Source organism: Capra hircus, chromosome 20 (genome assembly GCF_001704415.2).
Source record: "Capra hircus breed San Clemente chromosome 20, ASM170441v1, whole genome shotgun sequence".
In the NCBI taxonomy this organism is placed as follows: domain Eukaryota; kingdom Metazoa; phylum Chordata; class Mammalia; order Artiodactyla; family Bovidae; genus Capra; species Capra hircus.
This window is the reverse complement of record NC_030827.1, coordinates 13,931,384-13,951,367: the sequence shown is the minus strand read 5'-3', so window position 1 is coordinate 13,951,367 and position 19,984 is coordinate 13,931,384. Positions and strand designations below refer to the sequence as shown.

Genomic DNA, 19,984 nt, shown 5'->3' with positions numbered 1-19,984 from the left:
TACAAAAACATGCACAGAAAGAAAAGGACTTTTTATTTCCTTTCTGGAAAGCCACTTTCAATAAAGAATGAAGCATGAGGACTCTGAAATTTTTGATAAGTCATTATAAACCTCTCTTTTCCTTTCATGCTACCAAGCTCAACTCATTTATCATTTAGCTCTTCTTCAGTTTCTACTTTAGTATAAAGAACCAAGTCAGTGAAAATAAACAGTAGGCTGGTAAAGCAGATAAAGTTATCAACTTTAGTTATATTCATACCTTGTGACCTTGGTGTTTTCCATATTCTTTGCAGACACAACACATGAGTGGGCTAGTTTGACAGCCATCTTCCAAGCAAACAAACTCAATGGCGTGCACTTGATGCTGAGAGCACATGGTCTTCTCATGCGGTTTATCAGCTAGAGGCACTCTCCTGTGCTTTGCTAGTGTCTTCGTAGAATGAGTAACTTGGGAACACTCTGAGCACAAGTGAGTTGCACATACAGTGCAATATACAGATGCAACATGAGCTTCATCTTCATCACAACGAATGATGCTCTGATAAACAAAAAAGTAATGTATTAAAACTAAACCCCTTTATTAAACAGAAACTGACTGAGACCCAGAAAACAAACTTACGGTTACCAAAGGAGATACCAAGGGAGAGGGAGGAGAAATAAATTACACATTACTATATATAAAATAGGTAAACATCAAGGACCTACTGTACAACACAGGGAACTATACTCAGTATCTTATAACAATTTATAATGGAAAAGAATCTGAAAAAGAATATGCGTGTGTGTGTTTGTGTATAACCAAACCATGTTGATGTATGCTTGAAACTAACATAATATTATAAAGTAACTATACTTTGATTTTTAAAAAAATTTTTTAAACTAAACCCCAATCATTATAACATGCCAAATTTTGAAATATAAAAGCCCATAATCTTTATATATATAAAAATAAACTGATCATTAAATACAAAGGTCATTCACTACTCACGTCTATAGGTAAGTGAAAGCTATTTCCAAAACTGATCATCAATATATGCTATGAATTTGAGGCCAAAAATACAACCATTATTTTAGATTCACTGTCAGTGCAAAGGTATCTACTGCAAAATCCCCTCACTTTATACACAAGAAACGAACAATAGAGGATAGAAGTCTGTGTTTTTTAAGACTGAAAGAACTGATAGTAAATACTTCCCCCCTGCTTTAAATATACTTGTCAGCATAATGTATAGAAAAAGAGAAGCACAAATTTTATTACTTATATAACCAAGTGAAGCTTTTAAAAAGATGCTTGGACTCCAACCTGAGAAATACCCATTGCTCAATAGGTGTAGATGAAGTCCAGGCTGTGTATTTTTTCTAAAACTCCATAGTTGAGTCCACTGCACTATCCTGGTTGAAAATCATTAAATTTAAGAAAAAAATAAAATAAATAAAATAAAAATGTTACATGTAACCTTATAAATGTTTATTATTTTTATGAATTAGTTAAAAAGCATTCTGAGTTGTCAATTTTACATGTCAGATAATCAAGAATGCTTCAAAAACTTTTTCTAAATACTAAAAGGCCATAACTGGAAAGGGAAAGATTTGATATAAATTTCTGTAGAAATAAAAATTAGAAAATATATCAATGGTATCATTCAGTATCACAGTAAATAAAAAATGAACCCAAAGTTAAACAACTTTGCTTACAACTATGAAAAATGCCTATGTATAAAATTAAAAAGTCATGTCTTCTGCTTTCTAGAGCTGACAAATTTGTAAGATCAACGTTAGATAATCCTCAATGTCTTTCAAAATAAAGGTAAAAGATAAATCATGGGAAAGAACTGTAAAATTTTTAGAAAACAGTGCTTCAGTTTGAGATTACTTTCATTGATTCACTTCATATAGGAAATCATGGTCTAATAAAAGAGAAGTAAAAAGTCAATCTGACATTTTCCTTGATACTAAACATGTGGTTTTCAAGGTGTTCATTAAAATTATTAACTATTTACTGAACAACTATTCCTATATTCAAAACAGTCTATGAGTTATGTAGACAAATTTTATGCTAAAAATGTGTATTTTAACTTGTGTTAATGGCCTTCTAATAATTATTGGACACTAACCTGTCTGGATAAAGAGAGTACATCTACATACAATTTAACTTTTCATGAAGATATTTAATAGTAATTCCCTCAGGAGCTATGGCTACCTGTAAGGCATTTTGTCTCTATGCTAAAAGGTCCCTTTCATGGAGTTCCTCTTGCTTTCTCTGTGCTTTAACTGTTGAATGATTCACTTTTGCATCCTCTGCTTTAAAGTAGGCTACATATCCTTCGTATTCATCCATAATCTTCTCTTCCACTTTACCCTTATGTAGAACTAATGATGATAAGGAAACAAGTTCATACAAAAAACATAGTTGCATATATTTTCAGAGAATTCAAGCTTCAGTTTTGCTTTTCTTCAGTTGGGGATTCTGTTGCCTTCAGAACTATAATGTAATGAAAAGTTGTGTCTCTGGCATCCTACTTCATAGGGCAAGTGAAGGTAATATTGTGCATATAATGGCAAATATTTTAAATTTTAAAAAAATTCATGGTCATAACAAATATTTCAACAGTTTTCGATCGATACCTCTCCAGATATCCCAATGGCTTCTTCTGCAGCTCCATACTGACCAGTATGTCCATTCTGTAGTCTTTCCAAAAGCTCCAATAAAGCAAAATTTTTTTTCAATCCCCAGACACCTGAATCTCCTAGAATATAAACATATAAACTAAATATAACAAAATGGAATATTATTTATTTTACCCCATATCCTGATAGTAATTTCAATGTCTCACAGTTCAATCATTAATAATGTTTAAATTTTGAAAATTCAAAATTCCTCCATTTCCTGTTAATGATATAACAGCAATATTAATATTCTCTTTAAAATACAGAACTCCTTAGCATTCTAAGTAGAAACACTTTTTCTTTTCTTATTCTTTTTCTATAATTTAACTTCAATATAATTTATAATTTATAAATCCTATTTCCTCACTGACTTTTACTATATATCCAAAAAAAGTGCTTTAAATATTTTTTTTTGCTTTAAATATTTTTAACAGCAACCTACAGTAAGAAGTATATTTTACACTGCAACCCAGTATAACACACACACACACACACACACCACTGAAACAGAAGATTTACAAACCAAAATTCACCCTCGCAGTGTGCAACAAACTGATTGGTTTTATCCTATTTCTTTTTAAAAAATATTATTCACAGATAATTAAACTGATTTTATGACCACAAATATGGTCATAAAATATGATGCATGTTTGAAAATCACAGTATGAAAGATACACTTAACCTAAAATAAATCCATCTCTAAACTGGAACTACAGCAGCTAAAGACATTTCCCCATATCTCATCTAACCTAGAACCCTAAGGGCAATCAATAAATATATAAACTCCTTCCCACACACATACACAGAGTTTCACACTAAAGTCTGACGATACTCCCTTTTAGGTAGATAAGACTTTAGGGCACATCTGAATGAGGACCAATGCTCTTTTCCCCAGAACTGACCATAAAAGGCCAGGTGAACAAACATATGTGCATCCACACGTGGCCACACACATGAGCACACATAAACACAAACTCTTCCTAAGACTATAAATAAAAGACAGATCCTCTGGAAATTAGAAGGAATATCTGTTACGCTGAGCTTGTATACAACAAATACCATCTGACACAAAGCTGCCACCTAATACATACTCATTGAAAAAACAAAAGAATGATGAAGTCAATGGTTACAAGGCTTCCGTCCTTCTTGGCCCCTCTTTTCTAAGGGAGGAAAGGAAGGAAGGAGGAAAGCTGAAGAAAAGGTAAGGAAAAAAGCCATTTCTAGTTATGGTTCTTCAAAAAAATATTTTTAACTAGGCTAAGTATCTTTACCCTCCTCTCTGATTTCTGTGACCTCCTTTCCCAAGTATCTATATGCAGCCCCTACCCAGCATTTCCCCCCTGTCTTGCCATCCTAGCAAGGCTTTCTCAACTGATTTAATTTTTCACACATATTCTACATCAAACTGGGTTCTATCCACTTTGTTTATAAAAAATTAAGAAGTACACTAAGTCCTTTATTTAAAAGTATTATCTTGACAGTATCCAAATACTTTAATTATATATTAAACACAAACACATAAACTCCCAGTAGTATTTAAACAGTCCCTATCTAGTGCCTAAGATATCACTTAATTTTTCTGTGACTATCAAAATAAATCAATATCTCAATGACTTAAAACAACAAAGATTTGCTTTTTGCTCATATAACATCTCAGGGGTTGGTGAAGACAAGAGAGATTCTGTTCCCTTCTGTCCATTATCAAGGACACAGGCCACTGAGGCTCCAACCACCTGTATCACCTCACTACAGCAGGGAAAACAATTTACTACAAACTATCATAAATCCATCCTTAACAGCTTCTACCTGGAAGTTAACACCTCACTTCTACTCATAATTTCACTAGTTAAACGAAAATCACACAGCTCTGCCTACCTAATCAGAAGAGAGCAGGAAGGTGTAATTTTACCATGAGGAAAGAAGAGAAGAACCACAAATGATGCTGACCGCTACTAATAACTATGATAAACAACTACTGATACTAAAGAAGAATTCTAATTTTGATTCTTTCATATTAACAGCAGTTCATGGGGACTGGGGTGGTAGAAGGGAGGGATGGGTTGGGAGTTTGGGATTAGTAGATGTAAACTATGATATACAGAATGGATAAATGACAAGGTCCTACTGTATAGCACAGAGAACTCTATTCAATATCCTATAATAAGTCATATGGAAAGAAAGAAAAAAACAGTAACTTGATTTTATAAGCAGGAAATACAAATGATTTTCTTATACTTTTTAATAGATTTTCCAAATTTTCTGCAATTTATATATATATAGAATTTCTATAATAGATTTTAAACAGAAATTTAAAAATAATGACATCAAACTATATCAAGGGTCAATAACACATATTCCATAGGCTCGAATCAGAGTAAAATTCTAAGCTACAAGGTATAGTAATTACTATACATCATGCAAAATGCCAGGCTAGATGAATCACAAGCTGGGATCAAGATTGCCGGGAGAAATATTAACAACCTCAGATATGTGGATGACAACATTCTAATGGCAGAAAACGAGAAGGAACTAAAGAGCCTCTTGAGGGTGAAAGCGGAGAGAGAAAACGCTGGCTTAAACTCTACATTCAAAAAACTAAGATCATGGCATCCAGTCCCATCACTTCATGGCATACAGATGGAGAAAAAAGTGGAAACAGTGACATATTTTATTTTCTCAGGCTCCAAAATCACTGCAGACAGTGACTGCAGCCATGAAATTAAAAGACAGTGGCTCCTTGGAAGAAAAGCGATGATGAACCTAGACAGTGTATCAAAAAGCAGAGACATCACTTTGCTGACAAAGGTTCATATAGTCAAATCTATGGTTTTTCCAGCAGTCATGTACAGATGTGAGAGCTGGACCATAAAGAAGGCTGAGCGCTGAATAACTAATGCTTTCAAATCGTGGTGCTGGAGAAGACTCTCGAGAGTCCCTTGGACAGCAAGGAGATTAAACCAGTCAATCCTAAAGGAAATCAACCCTGACTATTCATTGGAAGGATTGATGCTAAAACCAAAGCCCCAATAGTTTGTCCAGCTGAAGTGAATAACCAACTCACCGGAAAAGACCCTGATGCTGGGAAAGATTGAGCAGAGGTGGAAAAGGATGAGATAAGATGATGATGAGGATGAGATGGTTGGATGGCATCACAAACTCAATGGGCATTAGTTTGAGCAAACTCCAGGAGATAGTGAAGGACAGGGAAGCCTGGTGTGCTGCAGTCCATGGGGTCACAAAGAACTGGACATGACTTAGTCACTGAACAAGAACATAGAAATCACAACCTATATTCAAGGCAAAATTATTGGTTTGATTGATTTCAACTAGGATATCACTAACCATTACCTGTCACGAATTCCTAGTTTATCACAGTGAGGGTAGTAATAACCCACACTGTGGTATTTATGTAGGGAAGATACAGTACCCTTCAAAAGAAAGAAAGGGTCTATCTTACATTTGCAAAGTATTACTACTTCTATACAGTTTTATATAAAGAAGATGGTATGATATATAAATTACAGAATAAAAGCACAATAAAAACACTGTAAAAATAAAGACATTTCCCCCCTGAACCTTATTATTTCTTGACTAATGATAAGTTAATGCTATCCATAATAATGCTAACACTGTCTTATATTAGTTTTCTGGCAAATGAGCATGCTACTTAGTTAAATCAAAGTCTACCAAAATCTTAAAAAACCCATTCTATCCTACCCTTATAAGAAAATATTTTACAACAATGTTTCTTAGCATTTTAAAGCTTTCTGATCTAAAAATCTGGGTATTCTTGCTTGTTTTCCTGGTGGTTTAATTATTTCAAATGTGTTCCACATGATATATAGTCTGAACAGTCTTAAACAGTACTACTGAACTAAAAATAAATGACAACCTTAAACTATTAATTTTGGAGAAAATTCCACCATTAAAAAGAATAAACATAAAATTTATAGTTGTAAGATAACTGTTCAAATGTTAATAAATGTCATTTGCAAATCTGGTATCCTACAGTAATAACTCATTTTAAAAACTATAAAGCAAAGTTTTAAAAGTATGCAAAAAACTGAAAATAAAAACCACCAGACCTTTAAACACATTTTAATGGAGGAACAAGAAGTATTTAGTAGTTATCAAATGCTAAAAATACTTCTGTCTCTGATATCAATAAATAACATGTTGAAACTCCAAGTACTTATCTATATTTTCCTTAATGGCCTATTCATGTCTAAGATAAACCCTGTTTTAAGGAAAGTGGAAAAGGCTAGCATATCTTTCTCAGGTGTCTTAAAACTATTGATCTATAAGTACTGAATATAAAAGTCCTAGAAGATGAAATAAAGTTAGTCCCTAAGAGTGGGGCTAGTTTATAGCTTCAGGACTACTGGTTTTAAAAGAAACTGAACCCTCCTTGGAATTTTGTTTCTTTTTATTTTTTTGGCCACACCTTGGCATGTTTCCCGATAGGAAAAGACCCCATTCGCCCTACAGAAGAAGGACAGAGTCCTAACCTCTGGACTGCCAGGGAATGCTCAGGGTTTTATTTTTTAAATCAAGCAGAAAGAAATTGTCTACTATGACATTTGTATTACATGAACAATTATATATATATATATTTTTTTTCCTACCTAGGTCTGTTACTTGCCGATCAAAAGGGCAACGGATTGCTCTTCCATGAAGAGGCAGCCGAGTGAGACAGTCATGACAGACTGTATGGCCACAAAGCAGAAGGCGAGGAACTTTGTCTCCTTGCAAAGAAAAGACATCTTCACAAACTCCACATTCCAGCACCTAATAATTGGAAAGAACATATGTGCTCTTCAAATGACTTTAAAGCATAAATATTTTAGGCTAAAAAAAAAAGTCTAATCGTATTTAATGAATCAATCTTGTTACTTTTCCTCCATGAAAAAAAACTGTCTAGGTGTAAAATCTTAAATCATCTTTTATTACTTCATCTGATAGATCTCATGAAAATTACATCACAGTGAAATCTCCTTGGCAGGATAAGTGTCAGGGACCAAAACAATGTTGTAAGTTAACATCTTAAGTTTTGAAAATTATTACATGATTCATTATATGTGAATACCTAACAGTATATAACTCTACTGAAGTTGGGTTCTTAAACAATTTCTCTGCAATTAACTAACCCTCAGAAAACCCAACATTAATTTGGACAAAATAATTTGATAAATGTGCTTGGATGACAACTTACCTGGTAAATGATAAAGAAGTTAAGACAAGACTATAAGTAATTTTCAAGTATCTTCTAACATATATTTGCTTCATACAATGTAAAGGTAAGAATGCAGTTAGACTTAAATTTCAACTCCAAGTCCTCAATTAATAATAATGCCCCGGGTTAGAAAGTTTGTTGTTTATCTAGTTCCAGTTGCAGGTACCTGACTTGTGAAAGTAGACGGAGTCAGTCGTAGGAAAGATGACAAATCAACTATACTTCAAGTTAAAAAGAAAAGGTATACTTCAATTAAAAAAACGGAAGGGTGACAAGAATTGGCATATTCTAATTCTTCAGCCCATGAGTTTGTTTTATAATTAGTCAACAAACTATATCAATGAAGGTTATTTCTTATATATTTGCAGTTTTCCACAATAATTTTTTTAAACATACCCACACTGAACTGTTTGATTGTACCCCAAATTCCAGAACCACCATCTGTGACTTGCCGCAGCATGGCTCCTATTCTATTGCTTCTCTTCTCTTTCAAATTCTATTCTCAAACTATATCAAATAACTTGCAGTTCACGGCACATACCAAACTGTTTTTGCCTCTTTCTTTACGTTAACACTGAAAAAACAGCTAAAGAGACATTTTCCTAGGGATTCTATCTTTACATTAACAAACTAACAAATTCCTAAGTGAACACACTATCCTTAGGGTTCCCATGTACCATGGATAAGTGTTGATCTCAATACTCAAAACACTTTTTAATACTTTAATTGGCTTTCCAGCCTCTCTTACCCTGTTAGACCAAAGCCCTCAGGAACAAGGTATTCCAAATACCAAGTACCTATGTGCTTAGGTTAATAAAGTCCCAACAAAAGTAAAAATTTTAACCAACAAATACATACTACAAGGTTAAAAAAAAAAAAAAAACACAGAAAACCCAGAGTGAAAATCAGACTTAATCCAGTAAAACTTTAATAGTAACTCTACAGTCAAGCTGGAGTCAGCACATGAAATGTTAATGTTTTTCACTGTAAATAAACTGATAATTCATGACTGGCTTGCATCCCAGTATGGTCCAAAAGAAGCTTAAATGTAACACATAGTTCACAGAAAAGGCAATGAAAACAGATCTTTAATTATATGAAAAGATGTCCACTCTCACTCAAAGCATTTTGCAATCAGTTGAAGCTATATCAATACACTTTTTCCAGATTATATTTTAAACAGCTGATAACACTTCCTACTGATGAAAGTGTGGGAGAGTAGATAAACTGCCGGTTGCTGTGAACTGTTTATTGACTGATATAGCCCCTATGGAAGGCAATTTGACAAAACCTATCAACAGTGTGAATAGCTTAGTAATTCTACTTTCAGGAATTTATCCTACAAGTGTATCACATATGTATAAGAATACCTATATATTATTCCTTCAAGCATCTTTTCCACTAGCAAAATATCGGAAACAAAGTAAATATACACAGAAAATAAATTAAGCAACATTCATATACTGCAAAACTATGCAGTCTAGTGGGGGGATTCTAGATGGCTCAGCAGTAAAGAATCCACCTGCAATGCAGGAGACGCAGGAGACGCAGGTTTGATTCCTGGGTTGGAAAGATCCCCTGGAGGAGGAAACAGCAACCCACTCCAGTATTCTTGCCTGGAGAATCCCATGGAGGAGGAGCCTGACGGGCTCCAGTCCACAGGGTCACAAAGGGTCGGACATGACTGAGCACCGACTCACACATGCAGTCTAGGGAGGAAGAGTCAGGAAACTTCTTATGTATACACAGAATGATTCCATATGAATACAGCAAAGTGAAAAAAAAATCTAGAATATTTAACTTTTGCATAATGGAGAAGATATAAAGGAGGCATATATTTTTATATACACTGTTTTGCAAGTATGTATCTTTGGGGAGCTAAAGAGAATATTCGTAGTTCAGTAGCTTAGTCATGTCCGACTCTTTGCGACCCCATGAACTGCAGCACATCAGGCCTCCCTGTCCATCACCAACTCCCGGAGTACACTCAAACTCACGTCCATCGAGTCGATGATGCCATCCAGCCATCTCATCCTCTGTCATCCCCTTCTCCTCCTGCCCCCAATCCCTCCTAGCATCAGAGTCTTTTCCAATGAGTCAACTCTTCAAATGAGGTGGCCAAAATATTGGAGTTTCAGCTTTAGCATCATTCCTTCCAAAGAATACCCAGGACTGGTCTCCTTTAGAATGGACTGGTTGGATCTCCTTGCAGTCCAAGGGACTCTCAAGAGTCTTCTCCAACACCACAGTTCAAAAGCATCAATTCTTCGGTGCTCAGCTTTCTTCAGAGTCCAACTCTCACATCCATACATGACCACTGGAAAAACCATAGCCTGGACTAGACGGACCTTTGTTGGCAAAGCAATGTCTCTGCTTTTTAATATGCTATCGAGATTGGTCATAACTTTCCTTCCAAGGAGTAAGTGTCTTTTAATTTCATGGCTGCAATCACCATCTGCAGTGATTTTGGAGCCCCAAATAATAAAGTCTGACACTGTTTCCACTGTTTCTCCATCTATTTGCCATGAAGTGATGGGACCAGATGCCATGATCTTCATTTTCTGAATGTTGAGCTCTAAGCCAACTTTTTCACTCTCCTTTATATATATTTATATATATATTGCTTTACAAGCTTACTATCTTTCTGGCATGATACAGTACATTGTAATGTTACAATGTAACATTACATTTTAACTGTAGTTCTCTTTGAAGAATGGAAACAGCTGGAGAATAACTACACATAAATCATATATATATATGTACACACATATATATACAATATACAAACTTCATATTATCCTGAATTTTTTTAAAAAGTCAGTAAAAAAGTATCACTTAAATATCTTCACTTAAAAAAAAGAACAAAAGAAAAAATCTTCAATATCAAATTACAGAAAAGATATTCACAATAGAAATTAGATATCACAAAGTAAGTGCAACATTTTAAATAAATGTTCTCATATAGAGACATCATATTACCATTATATATCACAAAACTCCAAAGAACCAAATTAAAATTTTACTTTTTTCATTCAGATCTTGTATCTTTAACAGCATCATTATTCATGTTACTACCATAGGTTTTTTTCAAAAAGCACTAGTAAAATTCCAGTAAACCACATTTACTAGATTATTTTGCATCATCTCAGTAAATAATAGAGTAAGAAATTTTTTTCTTCAGTATTTATGAATAGAAGTGTGGCTAACAGCATAAGAAATTAAGTCCTAGATAGGAAAAAAGCTCTTAGTGTTATAAACTTCACAATATGCCAAAGAGGGCTTCAAACTTATCTCATGTAAATTAAATTTTAATAAAGGAGGCCATATTTTCAAAGGATTAAGGTCAGGAAGCAACAGTTAGAACTGGACATGGAAGAACAGACTGGTTCCAAATAGGAAAAGGAGCACATCAAGGCTGTATATTGTCACCCTGATATTTAACTTATATGCAGAGTACATCATGAGAAACACTGGGCTGGAAGAAACACAAGCTGGAATCAAGATTGCCGGGAGAAATATCAATAACCTCAGATATGCAGATGACACCACCCTTATGGCAGAAAGTGAAGAGGAACTAAAAAGCCTCTTGATGAAACTGAAAGTGAAAATGTTGGCTTAAAGATCAACATTCAGAAAATGAAGATCATGGCATCTGGTCCCATCACTTCATACGAAATAGATGGGGAAACAGTGGAAACAGTGTCAGACTTTATTTTCTTGGGCTCCAAAATCACTGCAGATGGTGACTGCAGCCATGAAATTAAAAGACACTTACTCCTTGGAAGGAAAGTTATGACCAACCTAGATAGCATATTAATAAGCAGAGACATTACCTTGCCAACAAAGGTCCGTCTAGTCCAGGCTATGGTTTTTCCAGTGGTCATGTATGGATATGAAAGTTGGACTGTGAAGAAAGCTGAGCGCTGAAGAATTGATGCTTTTGAACTGTGGTGTTGGAGAAGACTCTTGCGAGTCCCTTGGACTGTAAGGAGATCCAACCAGTCCATTCTAAAGGAGATCAGTCCTGGGTGTTCATTGGAAGGACTAATGCTAAAGCTGAAACTCCAATACTTTGGCCACTCATGCAAAGAGTTGACTGATTGGAAAAGACCCAGATGCTGGGAGGGATTGGGGGCAGGACGGGACAGAAGGGGATGACAGAGGATGAGCTGGTTGGATGGCGTCACCGACTTGATGGACATGAGTTTGGGTAAACTCCGGGAGTTGGTGATAGACAGGGAGCCCTGGCGTGCTGCGATTCATGGGGTCACAAAGAGTCAGACACAACTGAGCAACTGAACTGAACTGAACTGAAGGCAGTTCACTATTCTTCTGTGAAGATTAAATAATTTCATATCCAATTTCTGTTTTTCCTAACAAGAAAACTCTAGCAACTCGTTCATAAAGCAGGAAGTTATTTTATATATACAAACATTAGCATTATATACTTCCAACTTTTACCTTCCAATGAACACTTCTTACTTCCATCTGTAACAATGGCCATGAGGATTTTTTAAAATTTGATTTGTAATTTATCTTACAAATTACAGCATGACGCTCTTGCCAAAAAGGACTATCCTACTGCACATCTCAGTCACATTTTACAGATAAAAATGAAAATTAACAAAATGAGCCTCTAATTTACCAATCTCTGTGCTTTAGTAAACTGGAGTTACATCAGGTTTTGGTATATTTTTCAGATTTTAAGACAAACAAGATAACAAAAGCAGAGACAGTAGTAATGTACATTCCTATTACTTCTTAATTCAGGTTATTTCACAAAATAATCTTCAGGTATTCTCTACTTAGAAAAAGCACAATTCAATAAATAAAATCTCAATCATACAAGCCAAATAATGAGGGCACCTTCACATCTCAGATATGCTATGTATCTTCAAAATAACTTTATTAATATTTAAAAGGCGAATCAACCACCACCAATACCGATTGATAATATAGTTGAAGGCAAAAATGTATCATTCCTTGTCATATGAAACCAACGTTAGATGAAAAACCACAGGTGCCTATTACTCAAGATCTTAAAAGAATTTCAGATATCTCCTTCAATGGTTTTGAACCCTAGTTGCACATTAAAAGTATTCTGGGAATGCAAAAAAATATACTGATAACAACTTAAGCTGAACTGGGGGATTAAATCGTGTGTGTGTGTGTGTGTGTGTGTGTGTGTGTGTTTTACGTCCTCAGTAACATGTAGCCAGGAATAAGAATTACCACTATCTGAGATTACAGGGGATTCTAAAGGTTATTAAGATCAGTTCTCCCTTCCAGATCTATCTATATACGAAAAGTGGATTCTACGGTTATTTCAACTGAATTTTTGGTAAACCCATTTTAGAGCATTTAAACATGGCAGAATTTCAAACTTCAAACATAGGGTAATTGATATTCCCGAGCATTAACGGGGCTGTTGAACACCCGTACTACCAAAAGAGGAGAGGGCAGGTCAACCAGTAACAGAGGTCTGATTAAAAAGAAGTAGTGCTTTAACGAAAAGAATACTTTAGAGCAGTCAATTCTGGCTCAGCTACAGTGTTAACCGAAACCTGAGTTTCCTCACTTGTAAAACTAGAATCAACAATTACTTCAGAAATAGATATTAACGAGGTAAAATATCTAAGATAGTATCTGTCAATAATAATGGATCAATTTCATAAAAATAAGCTTATTAATGTCTGTTGGGCTTAGCTAAAAACAGAAGGCCTGAGGAAAGATCAGCCCAGGTCACTCTCACAGGCCCATAGGCTCCTTTCCACAAAAGTCCCCGTTGGCGACTACAAAGGACTAGAATGACCAGGAGACCCGGTAACCTCAAGCCTGCAGGGATAAAGGTCCGGAGGGGAAGCATAGGCTTGTAAAGCGGAGAGGGACCCGAGTCCGCGCAACCCGCCCAAAAAAAAGCCAGATCTCCGGGATGAACCGAAGGGAGGCCGATGGCGGAGAACAGAGCACGCAAGGTCCCTCACCTTCACCACGGCCGTCCCCCGGCTGCCCTGACGACCACTGTCTAGTCCCGCTCCAGGCTTGTTTACAACCAGAGCAGCCATCCCAGAAGGAGCCTCGCCACTGAAGCAGCCGAGAAGGCCTTCACATGAGGGGCGGGGTAAAGCCACCTACCCAGAAGCCTCGGCGCTTGCCGCTGGCGCACAGGCGCACTACGACGCCGGGCGTCGCCGGGCGCCGCCGAGGCGGCTTCCTTGCACCTTTTCACGCCAGCAGAGGCTTGCGAATGGGAGCTTTATTTTTATTGAAGAGTCTGGAGATTTTCAGTCTCCGTCAGACTTCTATCAATTTGATGAGAGGAGTAAAATTAAAGCAAAAGATAAGGGCTAAGACAGAAGTAAGGTTTTGGGGTGAAATTCTTGCTCCAGTAAAGACCTTTTCTCCCCAGTTGTAAAACGCACTGGATGAAAGGGGACTTCATCTCCCTGCAGGCTTTGCGGCTTTTGAACTACAAATCCCAGCATGCCACATCTACAGCAGTTACTGGGAGATGTAGGTATTTGCAGGGCCGCGTATTGTCTCCGAGGAGTGGTTTCTTGAAGTCGCGGTTTGTGATTGTGGCTGGAAAAGAGAGAAGTATTTTATGTATGTCTCTAAGAGGCAAGAGATGGCTTTGGTAAAAAGAAGCCGTTGAGTCGCTAAAGGACGTGGTAAGAGAATTTAAGGCATCACCAGCAGAGAAGAAACGATTGGGAATGTGATGCCGTCTTCCGGAACTTGCGCTTTCTGTTTTCTTCCGAGCTAAGTGAACCTCTTCAGCCTCCGTAGGCAGTGGGTTCAAAGTGCCGGTCAAAATGGAGGTGAATCCCCCCAAACAGGAGCACCTGCTGGCCCTGAAAGGTAAATTTTTGCGAACCCGGCTCCCTCTACGCTGTTTTTTCCCCTTTTCTCACTAATTCTTGCAGCTTTTGGCACGTAGACCTGACCCCTGGGATGTAGATCTCGTCCTTCTTAAACAGTCAGTGCTCGCCCTCCTGTTCAGTTTCTTGCCGTGGAGCGAGAGGAAGCTATTCTTCACTTTTTAGGTTTGAGAGCCCCTCTCCTCCCTGCGACGGGATGGAATATGAGTGCTCAGTCAGCCAGTCATGTCCGACTCTTTGCAACTCCATAGACTATAGCCCGCCAGGCTCTTTATCCATGGGATTTTCCAGGCAAGAATACTGGAGTGGGTTGCCATTTCCTACTCATCTTAGAATGAAATAGATACCTGGTAAATTACTTACCCTGTTATATGTTGCTGAAGCCCCCAAACAAGCCGCAGATGCTGAAGTTCCCACCCTACCCGGGGAGAGACCTGTGTGAACCGAGATGATTAATAGCGGGTATCTAAAGCGGTTTTTCCTCCTGTCTCTTGTCTCTTCATTCGGCAGTGACAAGTTTACCAGGCTTCAGCTTTAGTGAAATTAGTCTAGTATTGTGCCAAGCATTTAGAAATGCGTAGTACTACAACATATAATTTAGGTTTGTTAAAACTCACTGCAGTTTACTTCAGAGTATTGTGTATGGGAAAATTCGTATCAAGTTTCGTTTTCTGTATACAGCATACAGTTTTGAGTAAGTTTGATTATTTGATTGGATTATTATTTAGGGAGAACCAGCAGGGCATACTTTCTCTAAAATTCCTGAGGTCTCAGATTGTTCTCTGCGATCTTTTATTTAAACTGCCTTTAGCTTTATTTTATCTGTTTTCTACTACCATATATGCACTTATTTCTTTGGCGCACTACTCTGTGGTTACCAGTATCTTCTTGGACTGAACTGAGAAGATGCTCGGTAGAGGTGAATTCAGCTGAACTGCACTTAATCTTTCTTATGGTATCCATTTTGAGGGATTCTTACCCCCTAACTTACACTGTAAGCATCAGACATTCCGGAAGCTCACCAGTTTCATTTGTACAAAAAGCATGTACTAATAGTTGGGGTTATCAGAACTGTCTCTGACTATGGAACTAAGAATTTGAAATGTTAACTAATAGCAGTAAGACCTGTGACTTAGCCTGAGCAAATGGCCTGGACTAAAATGACTTATTTCTGAAAGAAAGAAAGAAGAGAAATTGTCACGTTTTTCATCTCAGTCTTACATCAGATATGTAGAATATATATTGCTTAACTCTCAGTTAAACTTTTTCCAGATCACAAAGCTAGTAAGTGATTGAGGTGGTATTTCAACATAGGGCCTTCATCTTTCCAAGACTCCATGGTGCCTTCAAATGAAGGAAAGAGCATTTTCAGATGCTCTTATTTCCTTAGTATTTTGATGGAAATTTGGAGAAGTTCTATTAGCTACTAGATGTCATTTTATACACATTCAAGGATATTATATACAGTTAAATTCCGGTGATGTGGAGGCTAACTGCCACTGTCTTTTTAGGCTGCTACAATGGTCTTTCCCAGGTATTTTTTATTTTCCAAAACAGAAGGTTCCTGGGAAGGAGTATTTTGGCAACCTAAAAGGACAAGTTATTTGAAAGTCAGTGTCAGTTTCAGCTTTCTTAAAGCTCTTTGGACCCATTTTCTCCATTGTCCTAATTATCTAAGAATTTTCACAAGTTCTAATCGTTGAATGCCAAATATATCGGTTTGCTTTCATATATATGTAAAATATTAAGGCGTTCTCACAACTTCAGTGTCCCTGGAATACAACACTGAATAAATTCAGACAACAGTGAAAGAATTCTCAATGCCATATCTTCAAATGTAAAAATGGAAGGAAGAAAAACTAAAAGCATTATTAAGTAATAAAAGAATATGCTATATATATTTAGAACCATGTTAAAAATGGATGTTAAGGATCACAGTCATTTTGAATTTAAGAGTTGTCAAATCTTTTAGTCAGTGAACATTAACAGTAGGGAAAAGAATCATGAGATTGGTTACTTTTGAGTTTTCAGAACATTGGTCAAATGAGTGTTGTGACATCATGACAGGGAGCCTCCACTCACAGTCATCGTGGCAACGGGAGAAGCATCATCAAGTAGTTCTCTGATGATTTGTGGAAGAAATGATTCAACCTCTTTTTTGTTTGTTTTTAAAATTTTATTTATTTATGGCTGTGCTAGGGCTTCCCTCATAGCTCAGTTGGTAAAGAGTCTGCCTGCAATGCAAGAGACCTGGGTTCAATTCCTGGGTGGGGAAGATCCCCCGGAGGAAGAAATGGCAACCCACTCCAGTATTCTTGCTTGGAGAATCCCGTGGACAGAGGAGCCTGGCAGGCTATGGTTATGGGGTTGCAGGGGTCGGACACGACTGAGTGACTAAGCACACGCACACAGCTGTTCGGACTTTTCTGTAGTTGCGAGGAGCGGGGCTCCTCTCTAGTTATAGTGCATGGGCTTCTCACTGTGGTGGTTTCTCTTGCTGCAGGGCACAGGCTCAGTAGTTGTACCGTGCGAGCATAGTTGCTCCACCACACATGGGACCTCCAGCTCAGGAATCAAACCCATGTCTCCTACATTAGCAGCCAGATTCTTTACCACTGAACCACCAGGGAAGCCCCAACCTCTTGTTTTTAACTCCAGAAGCTAGAATTTAAAAGAGCCTGCATTATGAGCTTTGGGCCCAATTAGGAAGTCTTTACTTGCAGATCCAGAGAAGGCTGCATTATTGAACCTGTGTGTTGTGTACTGGCACTTACTTTTGATGACTTAATTTGGTGTAACGTGAAGACTTCTGTGTTCTAAGGGGAAAAAAGTAAGGTGCTAGCCTTCTTGTTCATCCTCCCAATTGGAATTCAGGAGCCATGCTACTAAGGTTTTGACACTGCTTAATTGCCCCAGTTATATAGATGAGACTTTGTCATGAAACCAGTTCCTAGTCTGATTAAAATGAAAGGTTAAACCATTTTCATGTTTTCATTTGCATTTCCACTTCAAGTGTTTACTTCTGAGAATGAAATAAAATCATTTAAGTATTCTATTTGGTAGAATTCGTGTAATTTTAAAGTATGAGAGGATCCATTTTCTTCAAGGTAGATTAAAAATTACAGTGATTTTCATTGTCCTCAATTCACATCTCAGATTTTTAAGTATTATTGCATTTTTGTTCATTATCTTCATATGGCCCTAGTATTTTAAAAATCTTAATTTACTTTTTGTTTTTGCTATAGTGTTGATTATATATTAATATATTAATAGCAGTACTTCTAAATCTGTTACATCTGTTCAGTTAAATATGTTGATTATTAGAAGTTTTAGGTTAAAAGGATGTTAAGGATTTGTTATCCAGATTCCTTATTTTCTTGAGAGAAAGGACTTCCAGTTTTGTGGACTGCATTCACATTTACCAGTAGCACTCTGATAAAATATCATATTAGAATTGGTTTTGTTTTTTTCTTTTTTCCCTGCCTATCTGTATATAGGCTCTCCCTACCATATCTTATTCTTTGTAATACTTCCACTTTAGGTCCTGTTTCCCTCTGATATGGAAAGAGAGAGAGTCTTGTAATTATAAATTACATTCTAGCTCTGAGGAACTCAGCTAAGAAATTTTCTCTTCATGAAGAATAGAAGGATTACTGCAGAATGACTACAGAAGTAATACTGCATTATCGACCATATGAGAGTGATCCCACACAACTGCCAAAAATTGCAGAGAAAGCAATTCAAGACTTTCCTACACGTCCGCTATTGAGATTTAGTCCTTGGTTTCCACATGATGGGTCCAGACTTCCACTCAAACCTAAAAGATCACCGCCTGGGATTTCTGAAGAGACAGCTGAAGATGTGAGGCAGTACTTAGCCATTTCAGAACATAGTATTAAATCACAGAGTTATGATTGCACAGTAGATCTGTTGGAGTTTCAGCCTAATTTGAAAAGAAAGAAGCACTTAATCCAGTCACACACGCTGAATGAACAGACTAATTCTGGAAGTCTGGAGAAACAGGCAGAAAGAGAAAAACGGCACAAGAAAAGGTCTTGGAGTGTATCATCACTTCCCAGCAGTAACTGTACTGAAAATATTTCTCCTTTGTGTAAAGAATTGCGAGATAATCTAAAGGCACTAAATTTGCACTCATTTTATAGAGCAAGATGGACAATAGAACACACTATTTGTAACAGCCAGACTCTGGAAGACATTTGGGCAAAACTCAATCGAATTATCAGGCACAATGAACTTCCGTCTTGTAATGCTACAATTCAGAGACATTTAGGCCAGATATGGGTGTTCTGTGATATTATGTACTGTGAATATGTGGGGAATCTTCTTAAAGGAAGATTAGCTCTTACTGGGAAAATTAATTTATTTGTGCATAAATATGGTGTTATTTTTAGTATGTGATGAATTACAGTGATTGTCCAAAAAAAGAATATTGTGAATGAACTGAGTAAGAATGAAACAGATGAATAAATTTTTAAGTGTGTGGTTATGTATACAATTTGTGTCCCAAAAGTAAATATCAGGTGCATTCCTAGGCTTTCCATTTAAGTCAGGAACTTTCTGGGTTCTACTTTGAGCAGCTTTCCTTTAATTGAGTTGTGATGAATTATTATTCAAACTGAATTTAAAGGTAAAATGTTCTATTCTTTTTGTTCTGTTACTGCTTTTCCACTAGTTCAATTAGATATTTCTGTGAATTACAGTGAATAGTTTGGATTTTGATAAATTCCCAGAATCTAATTTTACAGGATTTTTTCTTAACTTGCCTAAAGTGTAATGATTTTTTTTTTTAATATAACTAAAACCAATTCTGTTGGGAATGATACTCGTGGCATAATGTAATTGAAATTGAAAGACCAGCCCATATTCTGCCTATTATGGCCAAAGATATGTAATAGACAATAGCTGATGTGTTGTTTTGAAACAGAAGTACAAAATGTATAATTTGTCTAAGACCGTAATATATTTTTAAGGCAATAAACATTTTTTGAAGTGAAGTATCAAATATGGATAAGAGATCAATTTATTCTTTGTTTAACACAGATAATTCAGTCTGATATTGGTAATGCTAATCACTAGTTCTGTGGTTCTTGGATTCACTGTGGGTTTCCCATAGCAAAATGTTAATGGGTTTCCACATCATTTTATAAAAATCTCCAAAGTCATTATATAATGAAAGTTTTAT

The 19,984-nt window shown here is 36.5% G+C and overlaps 2 protein-coding genes across 5 annotated transcripts in view; one reads left to right on the top strand and one right to left on the bottom strand.

Moving 5' to 3' along the window:
- Window positions 1-14,051, bottom strand: part of TRIM23 (tripartite motif containing 23) — a 36,246-nt gene extending 22,195 nt beyond the window's left edge. The window contains exons 1-4 of the mRNA XM_005694634.1: window positions 13,885-14,051; window positions 7,293-7,455; window positions 2,626-2,747; window positions 260-538 (exon numbers count right to left, since the gene is read on the bottom strand). Coding sequence (XP_005694691.1) covers window positions 260-538; window positions 2,626-2,747; window positions 7,293-7,455; window positions 13,885-13,965 — 645 coding nt within the window. The 5' untranslated portion in view covers window positions 13,966-14,051. The remainder of the gene's footprint in view (window positions 1-259; window positions 539-2,625; window positions 2,748-7,292; window positions 7,456-13,884) is intronic.
- Window positions 14,126-19,984, top strand: part of TRAPPC13 (trafficking protein particle complex 13) — a 36,101-nt gene continuing 30,242 nt past the window's right edge. For 3 of the 4 annotated variants that reach the window (XM_005694632.3, XM_005694630.3, XM_005694631.3), the window contains exon 1: window positions 14,127-14,761. In XM_005694632.3, the coding sequence (XP_005694689.1) occupies window positions 14,716-14,761 (46 nt within the window). In that variant the 5' untranslated portion in view covers window positions 14,127-14,715. Of the gene's footprint in view, window positions 14,762-19,984 lie in introns of all 4 variants that reach the window. The other variant, XM_005694633.3, reaches the window with a different exon arrangement.